General features: G+C 43.2%; 2 protein-coding genes across 5 annotated transcripts in view; one reads left to right on the forward strand and one right to left on the reverse strand.

Moving 5' to 3' along the window:
- Positions 1-1,234: 1,234 nt before the first annotated feature.
- Positions 1,235-8,881, forward strand: LOC118387669 (syntaxin-6-like). Its single transcript, XM_052527666.1, has 8 exons — positions 1,235-1,610; positions 2,903-3,071; positions 3,286-3,381; positions 3,628-3,690; positions 4,004-4,132; positions 4,326-4,432; positions 4,713-4,807; positions 5,978-8,881. Exons 1-8 carry the CDS (start codon positions 1,576-1,578, stop codon positions 6,052-6,054), a joined length of 771 nt encoding a protein of 256 aa, XP_052383626.1. The 5' UTR covers positions 1,235-1,575; the 3' UTR covers positions 6,055-8,881.
- Positions 8,882-13,895: 5,014 nt separating this feature from the next.
- si:dkey-121a11.3 (uncharacterized protein KIAA1614) overlaps positions 13,896-25,635 on the reverse strand; it is a 33,899-nt gene continuing 22,159 nt past the window's right edge. For 3 of the 4 annotated variants that reach the window (XM_035776294.2, XM_035776302.2, XM_035776285.2), the window contains exons 5-10: positions 23,841-25,228; positions 21,717-21,867; positions 18,503-18,764; positions 18,069-18,187; positions 16,715-16,890; positions 13,896-16,129 (exon numbers count right to left, since the gene is read on the reverse strand). In XM_035776294.2, the coding sequence (XP_035632187.1) occupies positions 15,930-16,129; positions 16,715-16,890; positions 18,069-18,187; positions 18,503-18,764; positions 21,717-21,867; positions 23,841-25,228 (2,296 nt within the window). In that variant the 3' untranslated portion in view covers positions 13,896-15,929. The remainder of the gene's footprint in view (positions 16,130-16,714; positions 16,891-18,068; positions 18,188-18,502; positions 18,765-21,716; positions 21,868-23,840; positions 25,229-25,635) is intronic. The other variant, XM_035776309.2, reaches the window with a different exon arrangement.

Below are 25,635 nucleotides of genomic sequence, written 5' to 3' on the forward strand. Positions count from 1 at the left end.
GCTCCGTAGGCAAGCACCATGGTCTTGTAGCGGATGCGAGCTTCAACTGGAAGCCAGTGGAGAGAGCGGAGGAGCGGGGTAACGTGAGAGAACTTGGGAAGGTTGAACACCAGACGGGCTGTGGCGTTCTGGATGAGTTGTAGGGGTTTAATGGCACAGGCAGGGAGCCCAGCCAACAGCGAGTTGCAGTAATCCAGACGGGAGATGACAAGTGCCTGGATTAGGACCTGCGCCGCTTCCTGTGTGAGGCAGGGTCGTACTCTGCGGATGTTGTAGAGCATGAACCTACAGGAACGAGCCACCGCCTTGATGTTAGTTGAGAACGACAGGGTGTTGTCCAGGATCACGCCAAGGTTCTTAGCGCTCTGGGAGGAGGACACAATGGAGTTGTCAACCGTGATGGCGAGATCATGGAACGGGCAGTCCTTCCCCGGGAGGAAGAGCAGCTCCGTCTTGCCGAGGTTCAGCTTGAGGTGGTGATCCGTCATCCACACTGATATGTCTGTATATATATGTTTATATATATAAAATATATAAATATTTTGACATAAAACAAATTTAAAAAGGACAGACGTGACTGAGGCGAGGGAGACAAATTAATTAATAAAGTATTTGGCAATGGAAAACATATACAAAATAAAACACAATTAAATAAAAACAAAATATAATCAGCATGATTCAGTGTTTTCACATGTAAAGGTGATCGCTGTTGATAAAAACGCTTTATCTGTCTTCCAAAAGAAAATTCGAAAACGTATTTTATGGAAAAGCGATGTAATGTTTCTGTATGATGCACGATACTGCACTGTTGACAACATGACCAAGTGGCGTAGATTTCGTCAAATCGCCTTTCAAATTGTATTGCATTATGGGGATAAAAGTTGTCCGATTTGCGCCTACATGAACTTTACAACAACCATGTGATTAAAGGTCATGAAGTTTCAACTGCAATTTTCTGTAGTTGTTCCTCAACAGCTGCAACCTGCGGCCATCGCATGCATTATGGAAAAATGAAGCAATATTGCCACAACTCAAATGTACAAATTAATGTAATATGAGTCTCTCTCTCGCCAATTGCTAGTACACACATACTGTATATTTACAGTTTGTGGGTGTGTGATATGGGGTTTGGATAAACAAAATATTTCGATATTTCAAACTATGGAAACACTGCCATGTTGCACTGAGTCTTGCTGTTGGAAAACCACATCAGTGTCTGACTTTCGGCTGAAGCTGATGCAACTCCCCCGATTTCACTGCTCCATTTTCGTCTGCAGTTGGTTGCTTTGCTTTATTTAGCCTTACCACTAAAGCCATAGCTAGGATTGTTCGATTTGAGAATGGCGCTCCTCCCTTGCCGCTTTTGCCCGTCACGGGCCATAGACCGGTGCACCACGGCTCAGGGTAATAGAACTCCCTCGCTTGCAGTCGGATTGCCCGCATGTAAACATGGCTTTAACGCCTATGTAAACAGAGCACAGGGCTCTTCGTTTTGGACAGTCAACAAGTCAGGCATGTCTCTCGAAGGTGTTTAGGAGTTTTAGACATTAGTAGTGCAGTAAATTATTTAGCAATATGTCTATGGAAGATCCGTTCTTCGTCGTCAAAGGGTAAGTAGCCAAGGCTTCAGCAGATAACGTCAGCTTGTTACTAGTATCAAGTTTGCCATCAAGTCTGGCTTTAGCAAGGATGGCTAACGTTAGCTTGGAACAAAGGGGAATTGTTGTAGTTCGCTAAGCTTGCTAGCGAGAAAGCTATCTGTTTAGTCAGTTAGCAAATTACGTTCGTGTTTCACAACCCAGCTGTCACAATGGCGAGAGGCATGGATAGCAATTTGCATTTTTGTGGCGCTTGTTGTTTATTGTCCACGTTTAACTAACGTTTAACTTGCCCGACTGACTGAGGTAACGTTAGCTAGTTAACGTTACAATGTTAGATGATTAATAATAAGATCGACAGCTATGGCAAATATTCTAATTTACTTTAAAAAAAAAAAATATATATATATATATATATTGGTTGATGTAATAGTGCATGTGTGGTTATATTAATATGCCTTTGTGAATAACGTTATGTCAACTTCAATGTCTTGCCAGCTACTGCTTAGCTATCCCGCCTTGATCATGAATCTCAGTTCCAATACATTACACATACAGTAGCCAAATTAACTAACTTAAGTCATTGGACGAAAACGTTTAGTTCTGTAAGTACTGTATTTTGTTAAGAGCCATGACGCGTGGTCTTAACATTAAAACAGATCGATTGCGCTACAGGTTTGGAAGCATAAGGACCTTATCTTTCATATCGGTGATACTAAAATAAAACGGTTAAATTGATACACACCTTCCTAAGGTTAGTGTTCCCACATGGCCATATCGCCACGTGTTTACGGAAAACAGACGGAAGACATATTACTACCTGTGCTAAATAGCTATTTGCGTCTCCTGTGTGTAAACGGAACACCTGTGTGTAAACGGAAGATGGACGCCACTAACGTTGTCATTGAAAAATACTGTCGGCTGCAACTGTGTTAAAACAGTGTATAGTAACTGTATATTTTGCATTTGTTACATTAAAGTAAAGGCCTTTATATTTCTAGAACCTTACCGCAATTCTGAATAGGCCGTCATTGTAAATAAGAATTTGTTCTTAAAACTGACTTGCCTAGTAAAATAAAGGTTAAATAAAAAATAAAGATGGTTGTATTAGACTATTTTGTCTGCCCAAGTAAATTTGCTTCTAAACAGACCATGTCAGGTCCTTGGACTATAAGGAATAACGTTAGGCTCCTTTAGTCCAATATTGGGCTACCTCTTAGTATTGCATTTCTATGTTTTTTAGGTAGCTCAATACTGTAGATGTACTTTTTATTATAGACTTTTTCTATTCAACAAATCTCCAGTGAGGTCCAGAAGGCGGTGAACACTGCTCAAGAGCTGTACCATAGATGGAGCGAGCTGCTGCTGGATCCCAGTGGTGCTTCCAAGGAGGAGGTGGATTGGACCACCAATGAGTTGAGAAACAGTCTGCGGTCCATCGACTGGGACCTGGAAGATCTCGATGAGACCATCAATATCCTTTCAACATAAAATAACTCTTAGTTTAACTTGCATATATACTGGTTTATCAAAACATTGTGAACCGTGCTTAATCTGTGAATAGAATACAGTACTTTAAAGAGTACAGCATGCTGCAAGTGAAGTAGTTTAATCTTCATAGAGAGTAAAACGATTTGATTATTTATCATGTCTTTGTTGAATAGGCTATTCCTTAACAGTAAATGCAAGTATTGTTGAATCGAACCCTAAGAAGTTCAATCTGGACACAGTCGAGCTGTCTAAACGGAAAGGCTTCATCACAAGCACCAGACAAACTGTTAAGGTGAGTCAGGCCTAAGGCACACAGGCCCGGAAGGATTCTAGTTTAACTTGCAGTAGCCATCACACATATATAGTTTGAAGCAGCAGTAACCCTATCAAAAAGAATAGGGTTCCTGAACCTTCAGTGCTAGGACCCCTAATAATTAGAGATCAGCCAATCTGGATATGATGGCTGGTGCAGGCCTTTATTATTACATCCTGTTATTGAACATACTGTGTTTAATCTCAATGCTGTGTTCCATTTCAGGAAATGAAAGACCACATGTCCAGTCCGACAGCCTTAGCCATGTCCGACAAGAAAAACAGACAGGTGTGTAGCTCTATGTAACTATTGGGCTAAGATATTACTGAAGCTATATATATTTTTTTACTGTTTGTTACTCTGCATGTAATGATGCAGTATGACGGAATGCACTTCTCAAACGTGTAGCACGTTTTAGATCAGCAGGTTGCGTACTGCTTTATCTGATCGTTGACACTGCAAACAGCCTCCGTTAGCGTTTGTCAGAGAGTAAGTGAAATTGGTATTGGCAGGATCCTCCTCACCATTTCAGTTGAGTGACCATGTCAACATACTTCAGCAGCTCTCCTATGTAATCATTGCTGCGCCACTTCTCCCTCAGGCTCTGTTAGGGGACAGTGGGTCTCAAGGCCCAATCTGGCAACCGGGACTCGACAAATACACCCGCCTGGACCAAGAGCTACAGACGGCCAACTCCCAGTTCATCGAGGAGCAGCAAACCCAGCAGCAGGTATAGCTAATAAAAATGTTTCATGCCTATGTACACACCCCTGTTGATTGCTGTACTTACTAGGTGCTGTATTTTACATTATTTTGAGAAGGAATAATTGTATTTATATTTTTACAGTTGTATCAGTTGCAACATACTTTGTGAAATGAATAATGTGACATAAGTCAGCGATGTTGACGTGTGTGTGTGTCAGCTCATGGCAGAGCAGCAGGATGACCAGCTGGAGCTGGTGTCTGGGTCCATCGGGGTGCTGAAGAACATGTCTGAGAGGATTGGCATGGAGTTGGACGAACAGACAGTGTATGTAAATATCCACTGATACACAACCACAGCAACATTAATCAATGACATGAGTATTAGAGTTTCAGGTCTACACAGATCATCAGGTGCCATATGTATCAAGCGTCTCAGACTAGGAGTGCTGATTTAGGCTCAGTTTAGACTTGTGGATGATAATGAATAAGATTATATAGACAGGGGTACCTGATCCTAGATCAGCATTCCTACTCTGAGACACTTTGTCAATACGGGTTTATATCTTTCCTGGTATCTACAAAGCACCATGTCTTCTCTCTTGTAGTATGCTGGATGACTTCTCCCATGAGATGGAAAGTACCCACTCCAGACTGGACAACGTCATGAAGAAGCTGGCCAAGGTCTCCAACATGACCACTGGTAAGTAACACAGCATAGCCTCTTTATTCACCACCTTTCTACCTTGGTTAAAAATACACTTCAAAATTCAGGAACCATCTCCACTAATGCAGGTTATCAAAGTCTGCAACTTTTGGAGATGTGAGTTACAGAGGTTACTTAAGTGTAGTATTGTTGTGGATGTCTTTTGAGTTTCCCTAATATGCCAGGCCACTTATGTATGGGTGGTCATTAAATATGATATATGCTTGAATTGAGAGAGAAGGCCCAGTCATTAGCTTCCTGTTTAAGGGAATGTCTGTGCAAGACAACTTTGAGTCAGCCAGGATCAGCAGCTGAAGAGGAAGGATAGGACCCCACCCCACCCACCTCCAAAAAATGGTGGCACCTCTTTATAAGGAAACCTTTTCAGGAAGCTTCCAACAGGAAGAACTCAGACAAGGAGTCAAATGAAATCGGGTCATTTTTTTTAAATGTCAGGATATCCAGTCGGTACTTTTCCCTGGCCCCTAGACTCCGGTCCTCAAGTACCCCCAACAGCACACATTCATGTTGTGGCCCCGGACAAAAACACCTGATTCAACTTGTCAAGGGCTTGATGATTAGTTAACAAGTAGAATTTAGGTGTGCTTGTCCGGGCCACAACAAAAATATGTACTGTTGGGGGTCCTCGAGGGCAAGCAGTTGGGAAACACTGCCCTAGACAATGTAATACATTTTTTTTATTTAACCTTTAACTAGGCAAGTCGGTTAAGAATAAATTCTTATTTACAATGACAGCCTAGGAACTGCCTTGTTCAAGGGCAGAAAGACAGATTTTTCCCTTGTTAGCTCAGGGATTTGATCTAGCAACCTTTCGGTTACTGGCCCAACGCACGAACCACTAGGCTACCTTCCTCCCCACTAGTGCTACCTGCGCTTAGGGTTTTATATTTTTACTTTATTGTATTATTTTTTTCCTGCTGCTTTTTGCTAGTTTTTCTTTGCAATCTTCAAGTTGCAACTTTGAAGTTGAATATTTCAGGTCGAAAGACATGGTATTCTCCATAGAACATGAATTCCTAGTAGTTGGACCTCTCATGTCTGAACATGTCTGAAAGCAAGAAAAAGGTCAATTGCTCCTCACATTGTTTGATACAGTTCACCCGCATTCTTTTCTGCTCGCTCTGTTTTTCTCTCTTTCTCTTGCAGACCGGCGACAGTGGTGTGCTATTGGTATTCTACTGGCCATTCTGTTTGTGGTCGTCATTCTCTTCTTCATCCTGTGATGACCAGACCGTCCACCACGACACACTCCCACTGACCCCCCTCACCCCTGTCTCCGTTTGACCATAGGGATGGACTTTACATGGTGTTGGGGAAACATCCAAGGTTTCCATTGACATAGGGAGATGGCTATCTAACTCCGACCCCCTTTTTACTTCATACACTGTATATACAGTGATGCTTCTGTGGCTGCTGCAGTTTCCTCTCAAGCAACGTTCTCAATCGTCGTTTCAGATACCTGCATTCAACTTAAACCTCCCTTGGCGTGAAAGATTTAGTTTCTGTGCATGCACAATTTTAGGTAGGATGTGAATACTAATCCTGAAAATGTTTTACAGAAACCTGTTTGAGGTAAACCAGGGTAGTTCAAACTCCTTGTGGCATTTTAGTGTTAATATTCCGAATATTATCTATGAAGAAGACTAATCATTAGTGTATTTAGAGGGCCTTGTCTGTCGTTTCTCACTGAAAACCCCTACGGCTACCATGGTCATAGTTTTTTTTTAAATATATTTTGTTTTGTCGTGCACTGACTGTAACAGGTTTATACAAGTATTATTAAACTTTATATATATATATAATCGTAGTTGGTCATAGTTAAAACAAAACACTGACGTAACAAGGAAAATGATATATATTGCTAAGCGGGTAGACGTATCACTAACCACACTAAAATGGATGAACTTAATGTTATTGTTTTTAATTCATTTATGTTCTTTCATTTTGTACTTAATGTATTTTTGGTATTTGCTTATACACTATCAACAGGTGTTTAACACTCGAACACCCTGTGAAATCAAGTCACTTCCTGCAATACAAAATGGAAAGGAGCAAAACCATATACTTTTGTATCTCGAACCGGGCTCAAGCTTGATTTTAATGTCTCAATGTGAGCACTCTTAATTTTGTGTGAAAAAGTTTTCCTCAAGATGTCCTTTGCGTGCATGTCTTCATGTCTGGTGTCTTTCAGCCCTTCTAAAGACTTCATAACATGCTTATAATCAGTATATGATACGCCCCCAGGCACTTCATAAATATGTGGTACAATTCAATTGGCAAGCTAGTGTCAACAGACCTTAAGTTGTTTATCTAAGCTACTAAGCATCATGCATTTGTTTTTGAATGTGTTATGCAGTTTTTACAAGACCCTTATAGCAAAGTGTTAAGTGTTCAAATGAAATGCTAATTGAGAAGCCTGACCTGCTTTCCCCCTGCCAGGAATTAGTGTTAAGGTTTATCAGTGTTACAGGAACATGATGTTGGAATAAGGGGAAGGGACTGACTGAGTCACACCTGGGCTATATTCATTAGGGCACACCGTAGCAAAACATTTTGCAAAAGAAAAGTGTTTCTTATTGGAGATGTTCAAGGTAGTCCCTGTTTAAGTCAGTTTTCTGTTTGTTGCGTAATGAATATGGCCCTGGTAGTTGCTGTGCTCTGCATAGCCAGTGCCTTAGGCTGATACTGTATGTATGTTATGCTGGGTCTAGAATGGTTCATTTTGGTCTCGCTTCCCAGTTCCTGCCCCCTACCTTGAAATTAAATTTCAAAACGGTAACCAGAGTTCCAGGATGAGTCGTAAGTCAAGGGTTGACTGAATATGCAGGCATGTTTTTTTTCTTCTGTTTTCAGTGTGTTCCTATACAGTTCAAGGAGAATGATACTGTTGTGTTAGCCTGGTTACCAGTCTGTTTAGCTAATGTTCCACTCCTTGTACTCTGTGTCATATGCCAAAGATGTATGTTTAGCATGACAGGAGTGGAAAAATGGCCAAACAGACTGGTGTTATGTTAATTATTGTAGAAACCTGGTTACAGACTTTGATTCAATAAGTCTCCACTCGTTTGAGGACTTAATGTGAACCTAATACATTAATTCACTATTTTAGGGTGAATGTCATATCAATCCACAGACCCTGAAGTCTTTATGGGAAATCAAGACAGTAAAACCATAAGGGTATTGTGATTGTACTACTGTATGAAATATAATGGACACTAGTGATCAAGGTTTTCTCTGGCATTCGAATTCTTCGTTTTTCACGAATCGGTCTTGACTGATCAGATGATTTTTGGAAAAGGATCTAAAGTGAGTGGTCAAAGACCAATTGGTAGAGCAAAAAATCTTAACTGGACTGCCTGTGTAAACGCAACCTGTGAGTCTCAAAAGTTCTGAAAACACTCCTTTCAAAGGTCTTATAAAGTTAGAAAAATATATTGTATGTGTATGGTTTGTCTTTTATGAGTTAACACTACACGTTCACTGTACGAGAAATACAGTATTTCATTAGTGTGTCATTAGAGGTAGAAAACATTTTAACAACTTGTTTCTCAGTTTACTTAAATGTTTTAATTTTTTTACTTATCGGAAGTGTTTTGTCTGGTAGGAAGAGTTTGACTTGGAGTTTACAATATTTGCATTTATTTCAGATTATGGACAATTTGAAGCATGATGGTGACCTAGACAACTATGTACCATCTCAAAATCACTTGTTTGTGTCACAAAAACAAAGTGTGTGTAAACTTTGCGAATCCTTTTGCAATGCTGTATTACGATACAAAGTACCTTTAGCATTAAATACTGTACTTATTGCGCAACCAAGTCACTGGTGACTGATGGGTGACAGGTGGACAAGTTGTTTGTGGAGAACGGGTACAGTCCATGGCATTGTAAGTCATGGTGTGTTTTTGTTTGTGTGAAACTGTGTTCATGCTCCTGGAGTGTGTGAAAATACTTTTTACCCTTGAACTGTTCCCCTTGACCTCCATGTCATCATGGCTGAGCATATGTAGCTGAAGAGTCCTGAAAATAAAAGGATGCTGCAAAGATTCACTCTGTTTCAGCTTATTCCAATAAAATGTGATCAATTTGCTTGATTTTACTTTTTTAAGGGTATATAGGCCTAGCTCAAGATAGAAATTGGTACTAGTCACAGATCTAGAATCAGAATGACCTTACCTGATCTGATCTTAACCATTTAGCAGGATAATAAATGATCTGACCTTGTTCCTACTCAGGAATGTGATTCTTCCTGATGAATCAAATCCTGATTTATATATATACGATGGTGTCCCGATCACAACCTTTCTACTCCAAGTGTCTCCATATTTTCATGGGATATCTTGGTTGAATAGGAGGTATGTTATGGTTGTACGAGGAAAATGAGAGGTCGGCCGGCAGTGGCAGTTTGAGTTTGAGACATTGTCTATTGATTCAGACAGCCAACAGAGAGCTTCTCGTTGAACACCACTGAGCAGTGGTTGAACTCAGGTCAAATGACAGATGGCCCATTCCTCTCATGTTTCCCCTCCCTCCCTGCTTTTCCTTTGTCCGGAGAGGAAATGATTAGTCATCTACACCTGGGTACCCTACACAAACACAGCCCTCAACCCTGAATACAACACTCAGTATCTTTTGGAAAGACAATGGTTTTCATGAAGCCAGACAAGTATAATATAACGCTGACGCCATGTTTTTCCTCCTGACATTGTGATGTTTACACCCCCATGTACCACTAAGGGCAGGAGCTTCATAGGATCCAGGAAGGGATCGAGACTGCTATGAGGGGATGTTTAGAAGTCACTAATATGATATACAAATCTCCATATAAAAAGGGAAATTGCTGAATGTTTGTGTGTGCATTCATATGTGCCTGGCTATGTGAACATGTGTTGTGTTTGTATAGGAGCCAGAGGTGTGGACCAGAGTCACAAATTTGATGACTTGATAGAAAATAAAACAACTTGAGACTTGCCTTGGAGCCTCAAGACTCAATTTAGACTTGAGACTGATGACTTCAATTATCTTGCCAGATATTGTAACATTTTGCCACTGGACAACAGATTAGCTAGTAAAACGCACTCTCGGCCTTTGATTGGACCAGCAAACTGTCAATCAAAGCAGGTCCGTTTACCTACAGTAGTGCAGTGAGAAAGTTTTGGGTGGGTCATGAGTGTCAAACTGAATGGGGAAAAAATACATTTAAAAAAAACCTCATAACTCTTCTCAATTAGCGAAAAAAGTAATGCATATTTTAATTGGCTAGATATAGCCTACCATCTGTATTTTATATTTATACTTTTGTTTATTCGATCAGGTTACTGACATAGGCCTACTGTCATCAGCATTGGCGCGCAAAGGCGTGCGCACGTGTACAGATTCGTGATCAAAAAGCACTTGTTTAATTTTCTCCTGTTTTGCCTGGCAAAAACAGAGTAGCATACCTACGTTAATATTATCAATATAACATTCAGTGTGGCAATGTGCTACGGACTCATCTTGTCTCGGCGTTCTACGGACAATTCCTTCGACCTCACGGCTTGGTTTTTGCTCTGCACTGCACCGTCCACTGTGGGACCTTATATAGACAGGTGCGTGCCTTTCCAAATCATGTCCAATCAATTGAATTTACCACAGGTGGACTCCAATCAAGTTGTCGAAACATCACGGATGCACCTGAGCTCAATTTCGAGTCTGAATACTTAGGTAAATAAGGTATTTCTATTATTTATTTATTTTTTAAATGGGCAAAAAATGTCTAAAAACCTATTTTTCTTTGTCATCATGGGGAATGGTGTGTAGATTGATTAAGGGAAAAAAAAGATGTAATCTATTTTAAAATAAGACTAACGTAACAAAATGTGGAAAAGGTCAAAGGGTCTGAATACTTTCCGAAAGCACTGTATGCAAAAATAGTTTGGTGATCAAGAATAAGAAACGGTTTATTTTGCCTGCTCACCAGCAATGGGGCATCACGCAACAATTACTAGCATAGGCTTACTGGTCTTTTGGAAGTTGATAATGGAGTTATGAAGCTTGCATTTGGAATTTGTTGTCAAAATAAATTATTACATAATCAACATGTGTGGTAGACAAAATAATGAAAGGGTCTGTCTGGTAGTCTCAATAAATATACACATTTCAGATTTTGGGACCTTGAGACTATAAGGCTCTATCTGCACTAAGCATAGTTCTGAGATATAGAACATCAGTTTTCACATCCCAGATCTCAGAACTGTTTTGTAGTGAATTGTTTGTTCATAACCCATTAAGGTCCTCAGCTTAAAGGTACCTGTGCTTCCAATCTTGAGACATTTGTAAATTTGTTTTTTAAGGGGGTGCAATTGCAGATAGAACCGTATGGCTCTGAAATGTCAATCTAGGTTCAGTCATAGGGTTTTATTTGGCTCTTCTCAATTAGACATGTTCAGTTTTTAAGAAGACTGTAGCTATTTGACTACATACATGATAGAATAACACTATTTTACCAAAATAGAGTCAGAACACATGATCAAATACATTAAGAAATAGATGATGGTCATTATGGTCATGTCATCACTGAACAACGATGTGACATCATTTACTTTAAGATTTCTGACAGTGTTTTTTGTTGTGGCTTGCCTGCCATTATTGCTGGCTAGACTAGCCGAGACCATACTTAGAGGGAGATGGCAAAGACGTGTTCTGATTGGGCCGTCTGTATTTGTTCAGGCTTGTGATTGGATTACAGATAGAACCTTATAGTGCCAAGTTCAAATGGGTTTATGCAGATAGAACTTTATAGTTGTTCAATTTTTTTACTTAAAATGTACTTTTTCAAAAATAGTACTTTACAGACATATGAAGAACCATCTAAAGATACATGTGACTAACTCATTTTTGACTAAAATGTCAGATAGAACCTTCTAGTCCCAAGGTCTCGATTTGTAGTTGAACAAGTCATTTTATGTATAGATTTATTTTTATTTTTTACTTGACTTGCTCTAAGAATGCACGACTTGGACTTGACTCAAGACTAGACCCGTTCTACTTTGGAGTCGACTTGAACCTTGTGACTTGAGACTCGAACCTTGTTACTTGAGACTCGAACCTTGTTACTTGAGACTCGAACCTTGTTACTTGAGACTCGGACCTTGTGACTTGAGACTTGGACCTTGTGACTTGAGACTTGCTTGTGACTTGAAAAATTGTTACTTGGTCCCAATTCTGGTAGGAGCACACAGGTAGGGGGTGTCCAAAAGACTGGAGAGGTTTGGTGTACTTGGTGGAGCGCAGGTGCATGGTGCAGGATCCCTGCTCCTCTGTCTTGTTCCCCAAAAGATGGAGATAGGGGCCAGCTGAGCACACGCTCCCATAGAGAGGAGAAGGAGGAGGTGTTTCACCCAGCCCCTCTAGACAACTGGTGTCAGTAGCTTTGCAAAGCAGGCTGGGGGCTCGGACATTGTGAATATTGACATACAAGAGAGAGGCAGTCGAGTTGTTTCCTTTGCTGAATTCTAAATGGACAAATCCAATGAGTCACAATAAGCCAGCATTCTATTTACACTGTATATACAGAAGTATGTGGACACCCTTTCAAATGAGTGGATTCGGCTGTTTCAGCCACACCCATTGCTGATAGGTGTATAATTTAGAGCACACCGCCATGCAATCTCCACAGACAAACACTGGCAGTAGAGTGGCTTTACTGAAGAGCTCAGCTACTTTCAACGTGGCACCGTCATAGGATACCACCTTTCCAACAAGTTAGTTTATTAAATTTCTGCCCTGAAATCTCTGGAGTAATGAATCACACTTCACCATCTGGCAGTCCAACGGATGCCAGAAGAACGCTACCTGCCCAAATACATAGTGCCAACTGTACAGTTTGGTGGAGGAGGACTAATGATCTTGGGCTGTTTTTCATGGTTTGGACTAGGCCCCTTAGTTCCAGTGAAGGGAAATCTTAACACAATAGCATACAACATTCTAGACAATTCTGTGTTTCCAACTTTGTGGCAACAGTTTAGGGAAGGCCCTTTCCTGTTTCAGTATGACAATGCCCGCGTGCACAAAGCAAGGTCCATACAGAAATGGTTTGTCGAGATCGGCGTGGAAGAACTTGAGTGGCCTGCACAGAGCCCTGACCTCAACCCCATCGAACACCTTTGGGGTGAATTGGAACGCTGACTGCGAGCCGCGCCTAATCATCCAAAATCAGTACTTTACCTCACGAATGCTCTTGTGGCTGAATGGAATCAAGTCCCCGCAGCAATGTTCCAACATCTAGTGGAAAGCCGTCCCATAAGAGTGGAGGCTGTTAGAGAAGCTAAATGGAACGAGATGTTTGACGAGCAGGTGTCCACATACTTTAGGTCATATATTGTATATATATATATTCTATCTACTTGACGGTTAGAGGTCTGACAGGGTGTGAGTTGTGGTGGTGATATACTAACTCCATGTTATCAGAGGGATTTTGGGGGCAAGGTATTGACCACTCTAACACCTTTCTTCAGACCACATGAAGCCCTGGCTACTGTACACACCTGTCTCCTCTTCCTCCATTCATCCCTCTTTCACCTCTCTTTCTAAAAGGCAAAGAGGCCACTGACTCAAGCGGTGAAAGATGACCCCATTGCGAAACCTATATGGTCGTGTGATCTAAACAGTCATGAGCTTTGTAGATGCTGTGAAGATGCTCCGAGTGGCACAGCGGTCCAAGGCACTGCATCTCAGCACAAGAGGTGTCACTACAGACACCCTGGTTCAAATCCAGGCTGTTGCACAACCGGCCATGATTGGGAGGCCCATAGGGCAGTGCACAATTGGGCCAGCGTCGTCCGGGTTTGGATGGTGTAGGCCGTCATTGTAAATGAGAATTTGTTCTTAACTGACTTGCCTAGTTAATAAATAAAGGTTAAAAAAAAATGCTGCTTGTTCTTGAACTGAAGCTGATGTCATTTACATCGAGGAGGACACTTCATGTCAGACCATGCTGATATATCAGATTGTGTGTAATTTGAATAGGGCAATATTAAATGAGAAGTGATTGTATGTTCTGATTCAAGGCATGAAAGAACGCGGGTAGTTCACATTCTTTTATTTGAACCATAGATATAAATAAATAAGAAAATACATATATTGAATGACAGTGAAAAGTCTCTGTTCTGTGCACACTTTAATACTGATGTGGAATGAATCCTCAAATGTCGATGCTTTCCTATCGTCACGGTCACACTCGCGTAATGACCTCTAGTACCACGTGTTTGCTGTTGAAAGGTCCAAATAATTTACTACACATTTTCCCGAACGGGTCTGTCTGAATTCTCATCATCAACTTCTCGGATCTACTTTCTCATCGTTTACAACCCAATGGTTTGACAATGTCTTTTAGACAATCAACCAAATACTTTGGCAGTTATTGCTTTGTGTACAATGCATTCTTGTAATGACATTAACAAACAAAAAACTATCAGCAGCATTGGAAAGGTCTTTGTTCACTGACGGACAAATCCTAAATTCAGAACCCTGACTGACAACAGCAGGGTGTCTGAAAACCAACCAGGAATGACCAAAAAAAAAAAAAAAGGACTGATGATAAGATAGCCTGGTCCCAGATCAGGCGTGACAATGACCGTATGAGTTGGCAAGACGGTATTAACAGATCTGGGACCAGGCTCCTGATAAAAGTGGATGCTTTTCAGTCACAACCGTGACCTTTTGATTGATAGAACTTAAATCCTATTTGGGTACTGCGCATTTATATAGTTAAAATGTAAACAAATACTGATTCTACTTTGTTTGGCAAACGCACACAAGCAGAGAGGAAAGTGGATGATCCTTCGGTACAATCAAGACGGCATGGATAGTGTTGTTGATCAACTAGGGCCGAGGAAGACAAACAAAATGTACGTTTGAGGCCATGCGTGTTGGGATTTGAAACGCTGTCATTTTCAAGTCCGTTATTACGGAGACAATTGACCAAATGTAGATAGTTGTGACACCTTATTCTCATCCCATTCTTTGGAGTAAGTCATACCTTTTTAGCCTGCGTGCCTGACTTTTTCTGCATTCAACAACACAAACATGGTCAAAGACAAGCTGGTTAAAGCACAACTAGACTGGCACCCGGGCTAGTTCCTTGTAACTATTGCAGTAAACAGGACACACCATTGGAAGATACTATAGAGAAATGTGACTTATTCTTGACTAGACTTCCGAACTCAAGACATCGACTCCTTCATTTCTTGGCAGACTTCGTCTACTCTGTGCTATCCAGAGTACTTCATCTCCCATAGTGCTTCAGTTCATATCCAAGACGTACGTTTATTATTAGTCCAAGACTGAAAAACTCAAGTCTTCTTTTTCAGTTCGGATTATGTCCCATAGTTCCATTCACTCCACAAGGCTGGCTAGGCAAAAATAGCATATTGGACTCAAAGAGACTACAAAACTGCTAGGTTTGTTTAAAATGGTATCACTTTTGAGATGCTTCATGTCATCTCTGTTGCTAACCCACACAAATCCAGATCTGGTTTCTGACTAAACCAATAAAAACATGATTTAATTGCATAAAGATGCATGGAACAATACTGTAGGAGATTGTTATGAGGTATTTAACAGAGGATCTCCTACCAGATTGTATTATTGATGTGTGAGCTGCTGAAACCTTTGCCTGTAATGATAAAAATAAAAATAAATGTTTTGTACTGCTGTGTTTTAAAAAGAGGTATGGTAAGGAGCACCTGACGCTGAAGAACTCAAGGGAAAAAAACAACAGGAAACATAACAGGACATGAGACAGCTACTGCTCTTATAGCAACTCCATGTGACCCATATAGGAAAGCAAATCGTGTCAAACATCTTGATGTGTCTTTAGAAGAATAATGCTCTATTTAGAGAGAAGACATTATTACTGCTGTCAAAGCAAGCAGGCATAGAAATAGCCACAGTCATAAAGCCGATCACACACACTGTCCCTCTGTCATACCCCCAACACCCCAGGTTTCCATGGGGTTTGTGGTTTCTGTGGCGTCGATGGTTGCCATGGCGTCTGTGGTTGCCATGACATTGCCGGTTTCCATGGTGTCTCCACTGTAACCGGCGGTCCGCAGGTTGCCTAGCGAGGAGGGGGGAGTCTCCTGTGTCGGAGCACGCGGATAGAGGCTATGTTGTCCTGGGTCATTAGGCAAGTCACCAGGTCCAGACTGAGACCAGCAACTTTCTCACCGTTCACCTCCAGCAGCTCGTCTCCCACTCCCAACAGCCCCGCATACAGCTTCTCTGTGCTGCTGTCGCCCATCTCCTCTACGTACACACCTACAAGACAGACAGGATAAAGTACAGGAGCGTGTTGCTGGTAAGGCCACACACACATTTTCACACCTTATTTATAACACACGGACAGGCAATAGTGATACCACAGGAGAGGAGTATCACTACCAACACATACACCTTACTGGTTACACACATTTACACCGGTAGGATCATAGGGGAGGAGCACACACACACACACACACACACGGCTAATATAAAATACAACCTTAGGACACAGGAGAGGAAAACATGACCTCACACACACACACATACATTACTAACACACAAACAGCAAAGGAATACAACACTAAACACGCATTCAACTGCAGGAGAGAAGTAAGAAGATGAACAACACATCGAGCACACAGAAGGGGGACATTCTAATAAACAGCACATGATTACAGAACATGACATTAGAAAAGACAACCAAAAACAACAGGGCAAATCCTAGCCTGGTACCAAACTGTTTCTGTTCATGGCCTAGCCTGGTCCAGACCAATGGCGAGACAATGACCATAGGAGTTGGTAACAGCACAAACAGATTTGAGGTCAGGCCAGGCAGAGCCAAGCTCTCCTGTCCTTATGTACCAGAGTCTGGTCGTCCTTTGCCCCGGGAGATGAGGAAGCCGAATGGGCCGTCGGGGGGTCTGCTAAGCTCCAGCAGAAGGGTCCCATCAGGGAAGGCTTGGGCCACCCTCCCCACAGAGCGCACCCCGCTAGGGCAGCCCACATCCTCCACACTCAGAGCCCTCTGAAATCCCCTACTGGAAAGACAGGACAGCAGTGTTGCAGTGACACATATGGGGCACCATTTGTAGCATGCAATAAATATTCATTCATTACCACAAAATCCAAACATTGCAGTCTTTGACACAGGCTCAGATGTCGCCATGCAGAGTTTGGAGAATGGACATCTACGCTCCCAGGTGGTGTCCTGAATAATAGGTCGACCCTTAGATCTTCATTAAGATTTATTTGACCTAATACCACCTCTGCAATACCACTGGATGTGCGCATGTATAGATTAATCCCGCTCAGTATGGCCATTAGGGTTTCAAACAAGGTATACTGACGCATTTCCACATTATGTCATCCTATAGAAAATGCTATTTTATTTCAGTAATAAGCAATGAAGGTCAATGGAGAGACAAAGAAAAGTGTGCTGCCTCGTGCCATTTCCTGTTTTATAATGTACATAATGAAGTCATTGTATTGGGGGAGGGGGGGGGGGGGGGGTGGTCTGCTCCCTACATTAAGGTCTTTATGGCAGAAGCCCCTCCCCAGCCCACTTCCCAGAGAGCCACGTAGCTCGGTCCATATATAGCAAGGCTGTCATGTCCCTAGCCGATCAGGTTTCTGACTGCCTCTCGAGGACGGCTATCGAAGCGCAAGGCTGAGGCTGGAATGTCCTCGTCTCAGGTCTCTCCTGGATCAGCTACCGGTGCACTCACGTAGACATACACATGCACGCACAGGCAGTGTCAACAACATCACCCGAACAGTCCGTGTTCAATTTCACCCCTGCTCCCACCTTTCTAAGTCCATGATGATGTGATGTTGCGATAGTCTACTGGGTTCCATGTCTTTTTTTGTTGTTGTTGGCAGCACCACCACATTCACTCTATTTTTATCTCTTCACTCCGGACACCCCCTCAGACCCAGTAAATGGAAACTATTCGGTTACGCAACACATACGGCAGCCGTCCATGCATACCATAGATATGAGATCAACGGAGACTTGAGCACATGCCAGCATTGTAATCTCCTATCAGGAAGGATCGACGTTGACTTCATTCATAATATTAAATCAGTGTGCAAGTTTTAAACCGTGACAGATAGTTGGATGTTAGATGACCTTACATTACTGTAACAGTTGCCTATGTGTATGTTGCTGATGCCATAGCTCTAATGTTGTGTGTGTGCATGTCTGTTTATGTTGTACCTGAGAGCAGGGCTGCTGGGTTGGTCTCCAGGTGTGTAAGCACTGGAGCGATCTTTCTTCTTTGACGACTGTAAATTCTGGACTGATGATGATTTCCTCAGCTGCATAAAGGGTGACCCCTGGTGGTGAGAAATTAACATGACAGTAACCCTGTCAGCTTCCACAATATTGGTGCATTTAGATTTCTTCATAAAGTATAATGTTACCAAATATACTCTTTATAGCATAGTTATGTGTGAAATCATGTATATTTATACTTCTATTACACACTTTTCTATTCATCATGTTCCAGTCAACTAAACTCTCAATATTCTTATAGATTAAGCAGAGTTTGACAGACAAAGTGGCACTGACTACAAGCATGGTTCAAATCCATAGAATTCCCTATAATTCAAAAGATACGTTTGACATGACAAAGGAAGGTATTCTGTCACCATGCGTAGGGATTGGAGCGAAGGTGCTTTCCTCAGCTGGCTGGGGTCTGGGCACTTGGGGGTGCCGAGGCTGGGATCGGGGTTGGAGGTGAGGCCAGGAGAGGCCGGGGAGAGGCCACGGGGCTGGAAGCTAAGCTGCTCCATGCTACTGGAGCGCCCTTTACCCAGCTTCCCCACTCCATTTAGGCCGATGGCGGAGAAGAAACGACGCAGAGAGAGCTTGGATCTGCCCTCCCGCTGCTCTGTCTCCACCCTTACCCTCCTGTGAAAAGAAAGAGAGATGAGCAATGCCACAAAAAAAAAAAAAAAAAAGGGCAGAGGCTGAGGATCTGAATGCAACCACCCTGTTCCGGCCCCATCCCTTCCCCTGGAACCATCTTCCCCAGAGCTAAAGGTCCATATTACATTCTGCACATGTTTCTTTCCCTCTACGGACACATTTTACAGACATGTGGTCACCCTCACTGTCAATCGTGAACGTAAATTCAGTTCGTACAGTCAATTCAAGTTCTACCGGTGAAACATCCATGCAGCATCTGCATGTTAATCGTTCTTAATCAGTTTCATGGGAATATATTTATTTACAGAGTAAACCACAATATCAAACTGAAGAAGAAAAAAGTGTGAAAATGAACTACAATTAAAACAGTAAAATACCCTCTGGATAAGTGAACACCCTGAGTTAATACTCGGTGGAACCACCTTTTTTTTTTTAATACGTCTCTACGAACTTTGCACACCTAGACTGTGCAATATTTGCCCATTCTTCCTTGCAGAGTTCTTCAAGCTCAGTCAAATTGCTTGGTGACCGCTCATGGACTGCACTCTTCAAGCCATTCCACAGATTCTCGATGGGATTTAGGTCGGGGCTCTGACTAGGCCACTCAAAGACATTAACCTTCTTGTCTTTCAGCCACTGTACAGTTGATTTGGGCAGTTTGCTTTGGGCCGTTGTCATGTTGAAACGTGAACCATCTTCCCGGTTTCAACTTCCTGGCAGATGGCTGTAGGTTCTCCCTTCTATCCTGATAAGTGCTCCTGTCCCTGCTGCAGAGAAACCCCCCACAACAGAATGCTGCCACTGCCAGGCTTTACTGTGGGCATGATGATGTTCTTTGGGTGGGAAGTGCTTCTCCCCCCTTGCCACCCTCCCATAGAAGCCAGATTTGTGGACCACTTGTGATATTGTGGTCGCACACATTGACCAGTCTTTGCCATAAAGGCTTGAAGCTCCTTCAAAGTCGCCATTGGCTTCTTGGTAGCCTCTCTGATCAGTCTCTTCCTTTCCCGATCGTCCAGCTTAGAGGGACGGCCTGATCTATGCAGGGTCTGGGTGGTGCCATACGACTTAACCACTTCTTAATAATGGTATTAACTGTGCGCCGAGGGATAGACAAAGCCTTTGAAATCTTTTTATATCCATCCCCTGACTTGGTGCCTTTCCACATCTTTCCTTAGTGGACTATTTGCTTTGAATTGCAGTACTAAATAGTGGAGTCCTTGATGACCGACTGCTTTTATTCTGAACCAATCAAAGTCACGACAATTGATCACAGATGGAAGCCAATTAGCTTGATTTGTGAACTGGAAGGTGGTTGGTTATATCTCAGAAGGTTTGCAATTCTAAGGCGGGGTGTTCACTTATCCAAATACGGTATTTTACTGTTTTACTTGTAATTGAGTTTCAGAGCTTTAAAAAAATAAATAATAATAATCTCACTAGGATATTGTGGGTTACTCTGTGTAAATAAAGCTGGAATGGTCTAATTCCATGCGTTTTCATTTCAGGTTGTAAAGAAACAAAAAGGTGAACGTTTTGAAAGGGGGCGGTGACTTTCTATACCCACTGTAGATCTTCTAAGTGATGTAGTGTTGTTTTGAATTATGTACAGTGAGTGAATTTTAGAGCAGAGGGTGTTAACAAACTGTAGCCTACCAGTGTTTTGATGAAAAAATGTGACCATTCGCACAATCATCCTAAAATCTCATAAGAAATGAGGCGGTGTTTGCCTTACATTAACCTTATACCATGCTATTATATTCAGTTCTGTTATGTAGAATACTATCATTATGTGATCTTGCAGACATTGGAATGAGCACCATTCTCCATTCATCACCAAAATACTGTAGCCTGTTCTCTGGGCAGCCGAACGAGTAGAGCAGAGACTGTGCGTAAAGTAGAGAATCTCAGAACATGCACAGAACCTTCAGCCCGTTAGCTATTGGCAAGATGGTTCCAGAAAATTCACACTCGCAGTGAGTCCGTAAACAAAAGAAAGGTGCAACCTGGACATCATCAAAGCACTCTGGTTAGGTCAAAGCTTGGTTCATTTCCGTGATACTTTTCCATTAGAAATACTTAATTTAATTTGATTGGAAAAACCTTTTAGAAATTCTGTCCGAATCAAATCATTCAGGAAAATGGAAAGAACTCATTCTTAACGCCTCTGACACAGGAGCCATTTATGAGCAATGTGTATCCATTCACTTACTACTATTTGGTCAGAGGAGGTCAGTGTTGAGTTTTTTAAAAAGGCTTCAACTGAGGAAGTGCTCTATTTATGTCTGCACCACCACTCTAAAACCACCTTGTTTGACCTAGTTTCTATAAAAACAGTCTGTGGAAGACTAATAATGGCTATGGGCTAAGGCTGGCAGGCAGGCAGGCTGGCAGGCAGGCTGGCTGGCAGACAGGCTGGCAGGCTGGCAGGCAGAGCTCCAAATTAGATGATAGCTTGGCAAAATGGTAAAATGGAACATAATCTGGGGAATCTAAAACTAACTTTCTTTAACATCTCTCTCGGAAAGGTATTAGGGAGAGGGACAGATGTTCATTTTGGGTCAAACCTTCACCTAGGGCAGGTGTGGGCAACTCTTAAGAGTGTGCTTTGTTCCAGCCTAACACATCTACAGTAACTCCACTAGTCAAGGTACTGTGATGAGCAGGCCTGAAGTGCTTTCATGCCAAATTCTGCCATATACAAACAGTGATATTAGTGACTCAGCTATGAGTTCTAGCCCAGCTCCGAACTCTCGATTTAACCTTGATCTGAAAGAACTAAAGATGGGAGAAATAATGCTCAAAGAATTCCACCAAGCCTACCAGAGGGCAAGGCAATCCTTTACGATCTACATGAAGAACCTAGTCATACAGGCTTCGGGTCAGTTTAGAACTAAGCATAAGAGTGTGGTAGAGAGAGGTACCAATACTCACTGAGTTGGACTAGGGCTGTCCTCCCTTTGATGCTCTGCTCTCATTGGTCCCCTGACCCGTACATCACCCCCAGAGCGGTACGGGGGCGGGGTAATGATGCTGGTTTCTTCAGGACAGAGCTCTCCCATCCCTGGATGATGCTGCTCCACTTCTAGAGGAGAGAGTGACGAGACTTCAACATTAGGAAGGTGTTCCTAATGCTTGGCATAGTCAGTGTACATTTCTAGTTTTTCCACTCTGTCATTTGCTTACAGTCAGCGAAAGGAAAGCTGACAGTCAGGGAGCATCAGAAATTCCAAAAGCGATGGATAGAGCACTATATAATTGACATCGAGAAAATATAATGCATTTTAAGTGCAGCCCTCCAGACCTCAAGGAAGACCGAATGCAGCCTGCGGATCAAAATGAGTTTGACACTCCTGAGTTAGAGCCTTGTTAGGACTGAGGCATTTGCATGTGATATTATACATTTTTCTAGAATGTTGTTTGTGAAACATGAATTTCTAGCTACATATATATATATTTTTTTGGGGGGGGGGTGTTGAGTATTTCTCATGCATAGAGACAGAGAGAGAATTAGAGACAGGAGGGGAGGAAGCGTCAGAGAAAGACAGAGAGACAAAGAGAGAGACATAAACAGAGACAGGGAGAGTGAGAGAGACAGAGGCCACAGTGGGAACAATCAGATGCTTCACATATCCAATCATCCAGCCGGTGGAAACGGGGCAAACAGGCCTCGGTGGGATTATAGGGCTGGGGCTAGGGGATGTGTGTATGTGCTGACTGCAAAATCCCTGCTGGGACCTGGGTGCAGCACACACACACACACACACACACACACACGTATGGATGCACGCTGACACATCACTGACACAAGCAGCATGGACTTAATTACCCATGAGGCCGTGCATTTACCAATGGCCACTAGGGAACTAGAGTAAGACTGAAAACATATTCAATTGTATAATTTTTTTAAAAATGTAATTTTCCTCTGAGATGCCCGTACCTTATACTGTTTAGACTATTTGAGTCAATGGTGACTGTGATCAGAGTCTGTGTCAGTAGTCAGGTACAGTTCAGGTCTAATCTTTATTTTTAAAAGAATACTTTGAGATTTTGGCACAGAGGCCCTTTATATACCTCCCCAGAGTCAGATGAACTCGTGGAAACAACTGTTCTTAAAGGTTGTCTGACGGTCGTGAATAAATCGACTGCATTGGAATTCGCCTCCTTTGCTCTCAACAAGGCATTTACCATCACCGCCCATTGATATGTAGATCATGCAGTCACCTTTGACTTCTGCCATTCAGATGAGCAGTGAATATTAGCAACCCATGTCGTTCTCACCAATCTGCTGTCCCACACACTGAGGTGCAGTATATAAAGGTACAGTATATTACGGCTCCCGAGTGGCACAGTGGTCTAAGGCACTGCATCTCAGTGCTAGAGGCGTCACTACAGACCCTGGTTCAATTCCAGGCTGCATCACAACCTGCCGTGATTGGGAGTCCCATAGGGCGGCGGACAATTGGCCCAGCGTCATCCGGGTTTGGCTGAGGTAGGCCGTCATCGTAAATAAGAATGTGTTCTTTAACTGACTTTTCTAGTTAAATTACGGTAAAAAAAAAAGATATGAACTATGCCTAAGTTGGCAGAGCATGGCGCTTGCCCCGCCAGAGTTGTTGGTTCGATTCCCGGCACCACCATCATTCAGGCATGACTGTAAATCGCTTTAGACAAAAGCATCTGCTAAATGCAATAGATATCATTACTTATAATTTAACTAGAGACAGCATCCAAGATGGACGCCCATTGTTTTCAACGTAATCTACTCTAGTTTGCATACGCTGTTTCGTGGTTGTTGCCATCTTTCTATATCCGGTTTTACGAGAGCTCTCTACTTTATAGTGTGTGTGTGTGTGTGTGTGTGTGTGTGTGTGTTTGTACATTGCAATGGACTTGTTTAACTATACTTGTGGGGACTTCAGGTAAACCAAAAATGTTGACCAACTGGGGACATTTTGTTATAGTCTCCACAAGGATAAACGTTATTTCTAAAGGATTTAGGGTGAAGGGTAGAATTAGTGTTAGGTGTGTCTGTGTGCGTGTGTATTTGAAGCTGACCTGGTGACGCAGGGTCCCCCATCTTCTCTACTGCTGTCCTAGCTGGCGATGGGGAGGTCTTCAGCAGGGAGGCAGGCCTGATACAGGGCATCATTGTGTCGGTGCTGGAAGTCTGCCCCAAAGAGGAACCATACTCCACGAAGTTTGCGCCGACAGAGTGCTTGTTCTGGGGGCTAGGTGCTGCCCCTCTCCCTTGGTCCTCCAAGGAGTTCTGGGGCAAAAGGCGGTACTGTGGTGAAGGCATGAGTTTGACCACTCGCTGGTCATTGGGTCGGCTCTTGGGTCCCGATTTCAGAGCTGATTTGATGGGCGTTGGGGAAGGGGGAAAGGGGGTGCCCTTGAGGCACTGGGGAATGTTTGTGGGTTCATCTGGGGGCGCAGGGGAGTGAGTGGGAAAACCCACCACCTTTGACTCTGGTTGCTCAATGGGGTACGGGTTGGGTGGCACCACCACAATACCATTGGTTGAGCTCATCGGCACCAAGCTGTGATTGGGCCTGGGTGCTGGTGGCGTTGGTGTCATCGTGATGGGTGCTCCTTGCCCATTGGTGCCCAAAAGCTCACCTCTCCTACTCCTCCTCTTCACCTTCATTGTCGACACTCGAACACTCCCACCACCTCCACCACCACCACTGCTGCTGTCCGTCTCTCCCGCCGAGCCGAGGCCCATCCCTTCGCTATCTGCCACATCGCCAGGGGTTACCTTCCCAATGTATGTCTCCTTGATCAGCTCGGTACGAACTGTCCGGCTGGGCTCGCTGGGAGCCACCCAGCAAGGCATCAGCACCTTCTCCTCCCCCTCTCTGTTCACCGGGTAGTTCTGCCCTATTGGGGGTGAAGGGTTCTGATGGAGGTTCAGGTTCAGGGGTGAAAGGTTCGGATGGAGGCCTGGGTTCAGGACCCCTCCTTCAAGGAACGTCCCGCACGAGTTGCACTGCCTGTTAAGCGCCTCCTCTTGTGCCACCACAGATTTGAAATGGCTGCCACTGTTTAATTGGCCTTCCTGTGCCCTGTGGGCCTTCTTGTGCCCTCGCTCGATCACTGTTCCAGTTCCTGGATCAGTGTCCCTCCGCCCATTGACATAGGAAGAGAGATTGGGCTTGGATATAAGAAGACCCTGGGCCCTCTCACCCGCCCGCCTTCTCTGGCGGATCCTCTCCAAGTAGCGCACCTCCGCGTCTTTCTCCGACTCGTCCTCGAAGCGGACCCGCGTCGGTGATTGGCCGGGACGTCGGCGGGGGCCACAGGCCGAGTCGCTGCTGGAGGAGTCACTGTGGTTTCCCGAGAACGAGGTAACTGCAGGAACCGTCGCCGACGACACCGACTGGCTGTCCTTCCCCGCCAGCAGAGCCCGGTGCAAGGAAGCTCCAGCCGTCGACAGCTGCTCCCTGTGGATGGATGCATACACACACACACATCCAGAAGGACACACAAACACACACTGGTACCACTGTGGTAAGGTAACACACAAACACAAACCCTAACCCGAAGAAAACTGAAACCCCATGAAGAAGCATTCAGCATTTTTCCTCCTAACACAGAGGATTGGTTGGATGCCTGTGGGATTCTTATCTATGTTCTGGCCCCTGTCTGTCCCAGCCGCTACATTCCTAACTCTCGCTAAGGGGAAGGTCACCCCCAGTATGGACGTCCTCTCTGTCTGTATCCAATCACATAGCCTCTGTTACCACAATAATGGACAGCTATCTTGAGTCGTATCCAAGGGATAGTGTATTTATTTACGCGATTGTTCATATACAACTTCATCTATAAACGTAAATAAGAAATGCATTTG

This window comes from Oncorhynchus keta, chromosome 1, assembly GCF_023373465.1.
Source record: "Oncorhynchus keta strain PuntledgeMale-10-30-2019 chromosome 1, Oket_V2, whole genome shotgun sequence".
Classification (NCBI taxonomy): Eukaryota; Metazoa; Chordata; class Actinopteri; order Salmoniformes; family Salmonidae; genus Oncorhynchus; species Oncorhynchus keta.

Coding starts and splice junctions, on each gene's coding strand:
- LOC118387669 (XM_052527666.1), top strand. CDS start 1,576: ATGTCTATGGAAGATCCGTTCTTCGTCGTCAAAGG. Junction 3,691..4,003: donor CCGACAAGAAAAACAGACAG/GTGTGTAGCTCT, acceptor CTTCTCCCTCAG/GCTCTGTTAGGGGACAGTGG. Junction 4,808..5,977: donor GGTCTCCAACATGACCACTG/GTAAGTAACACA, acceptor TTTCTCTTGCAG/ACCGGCGACAGTGGTGTGCT.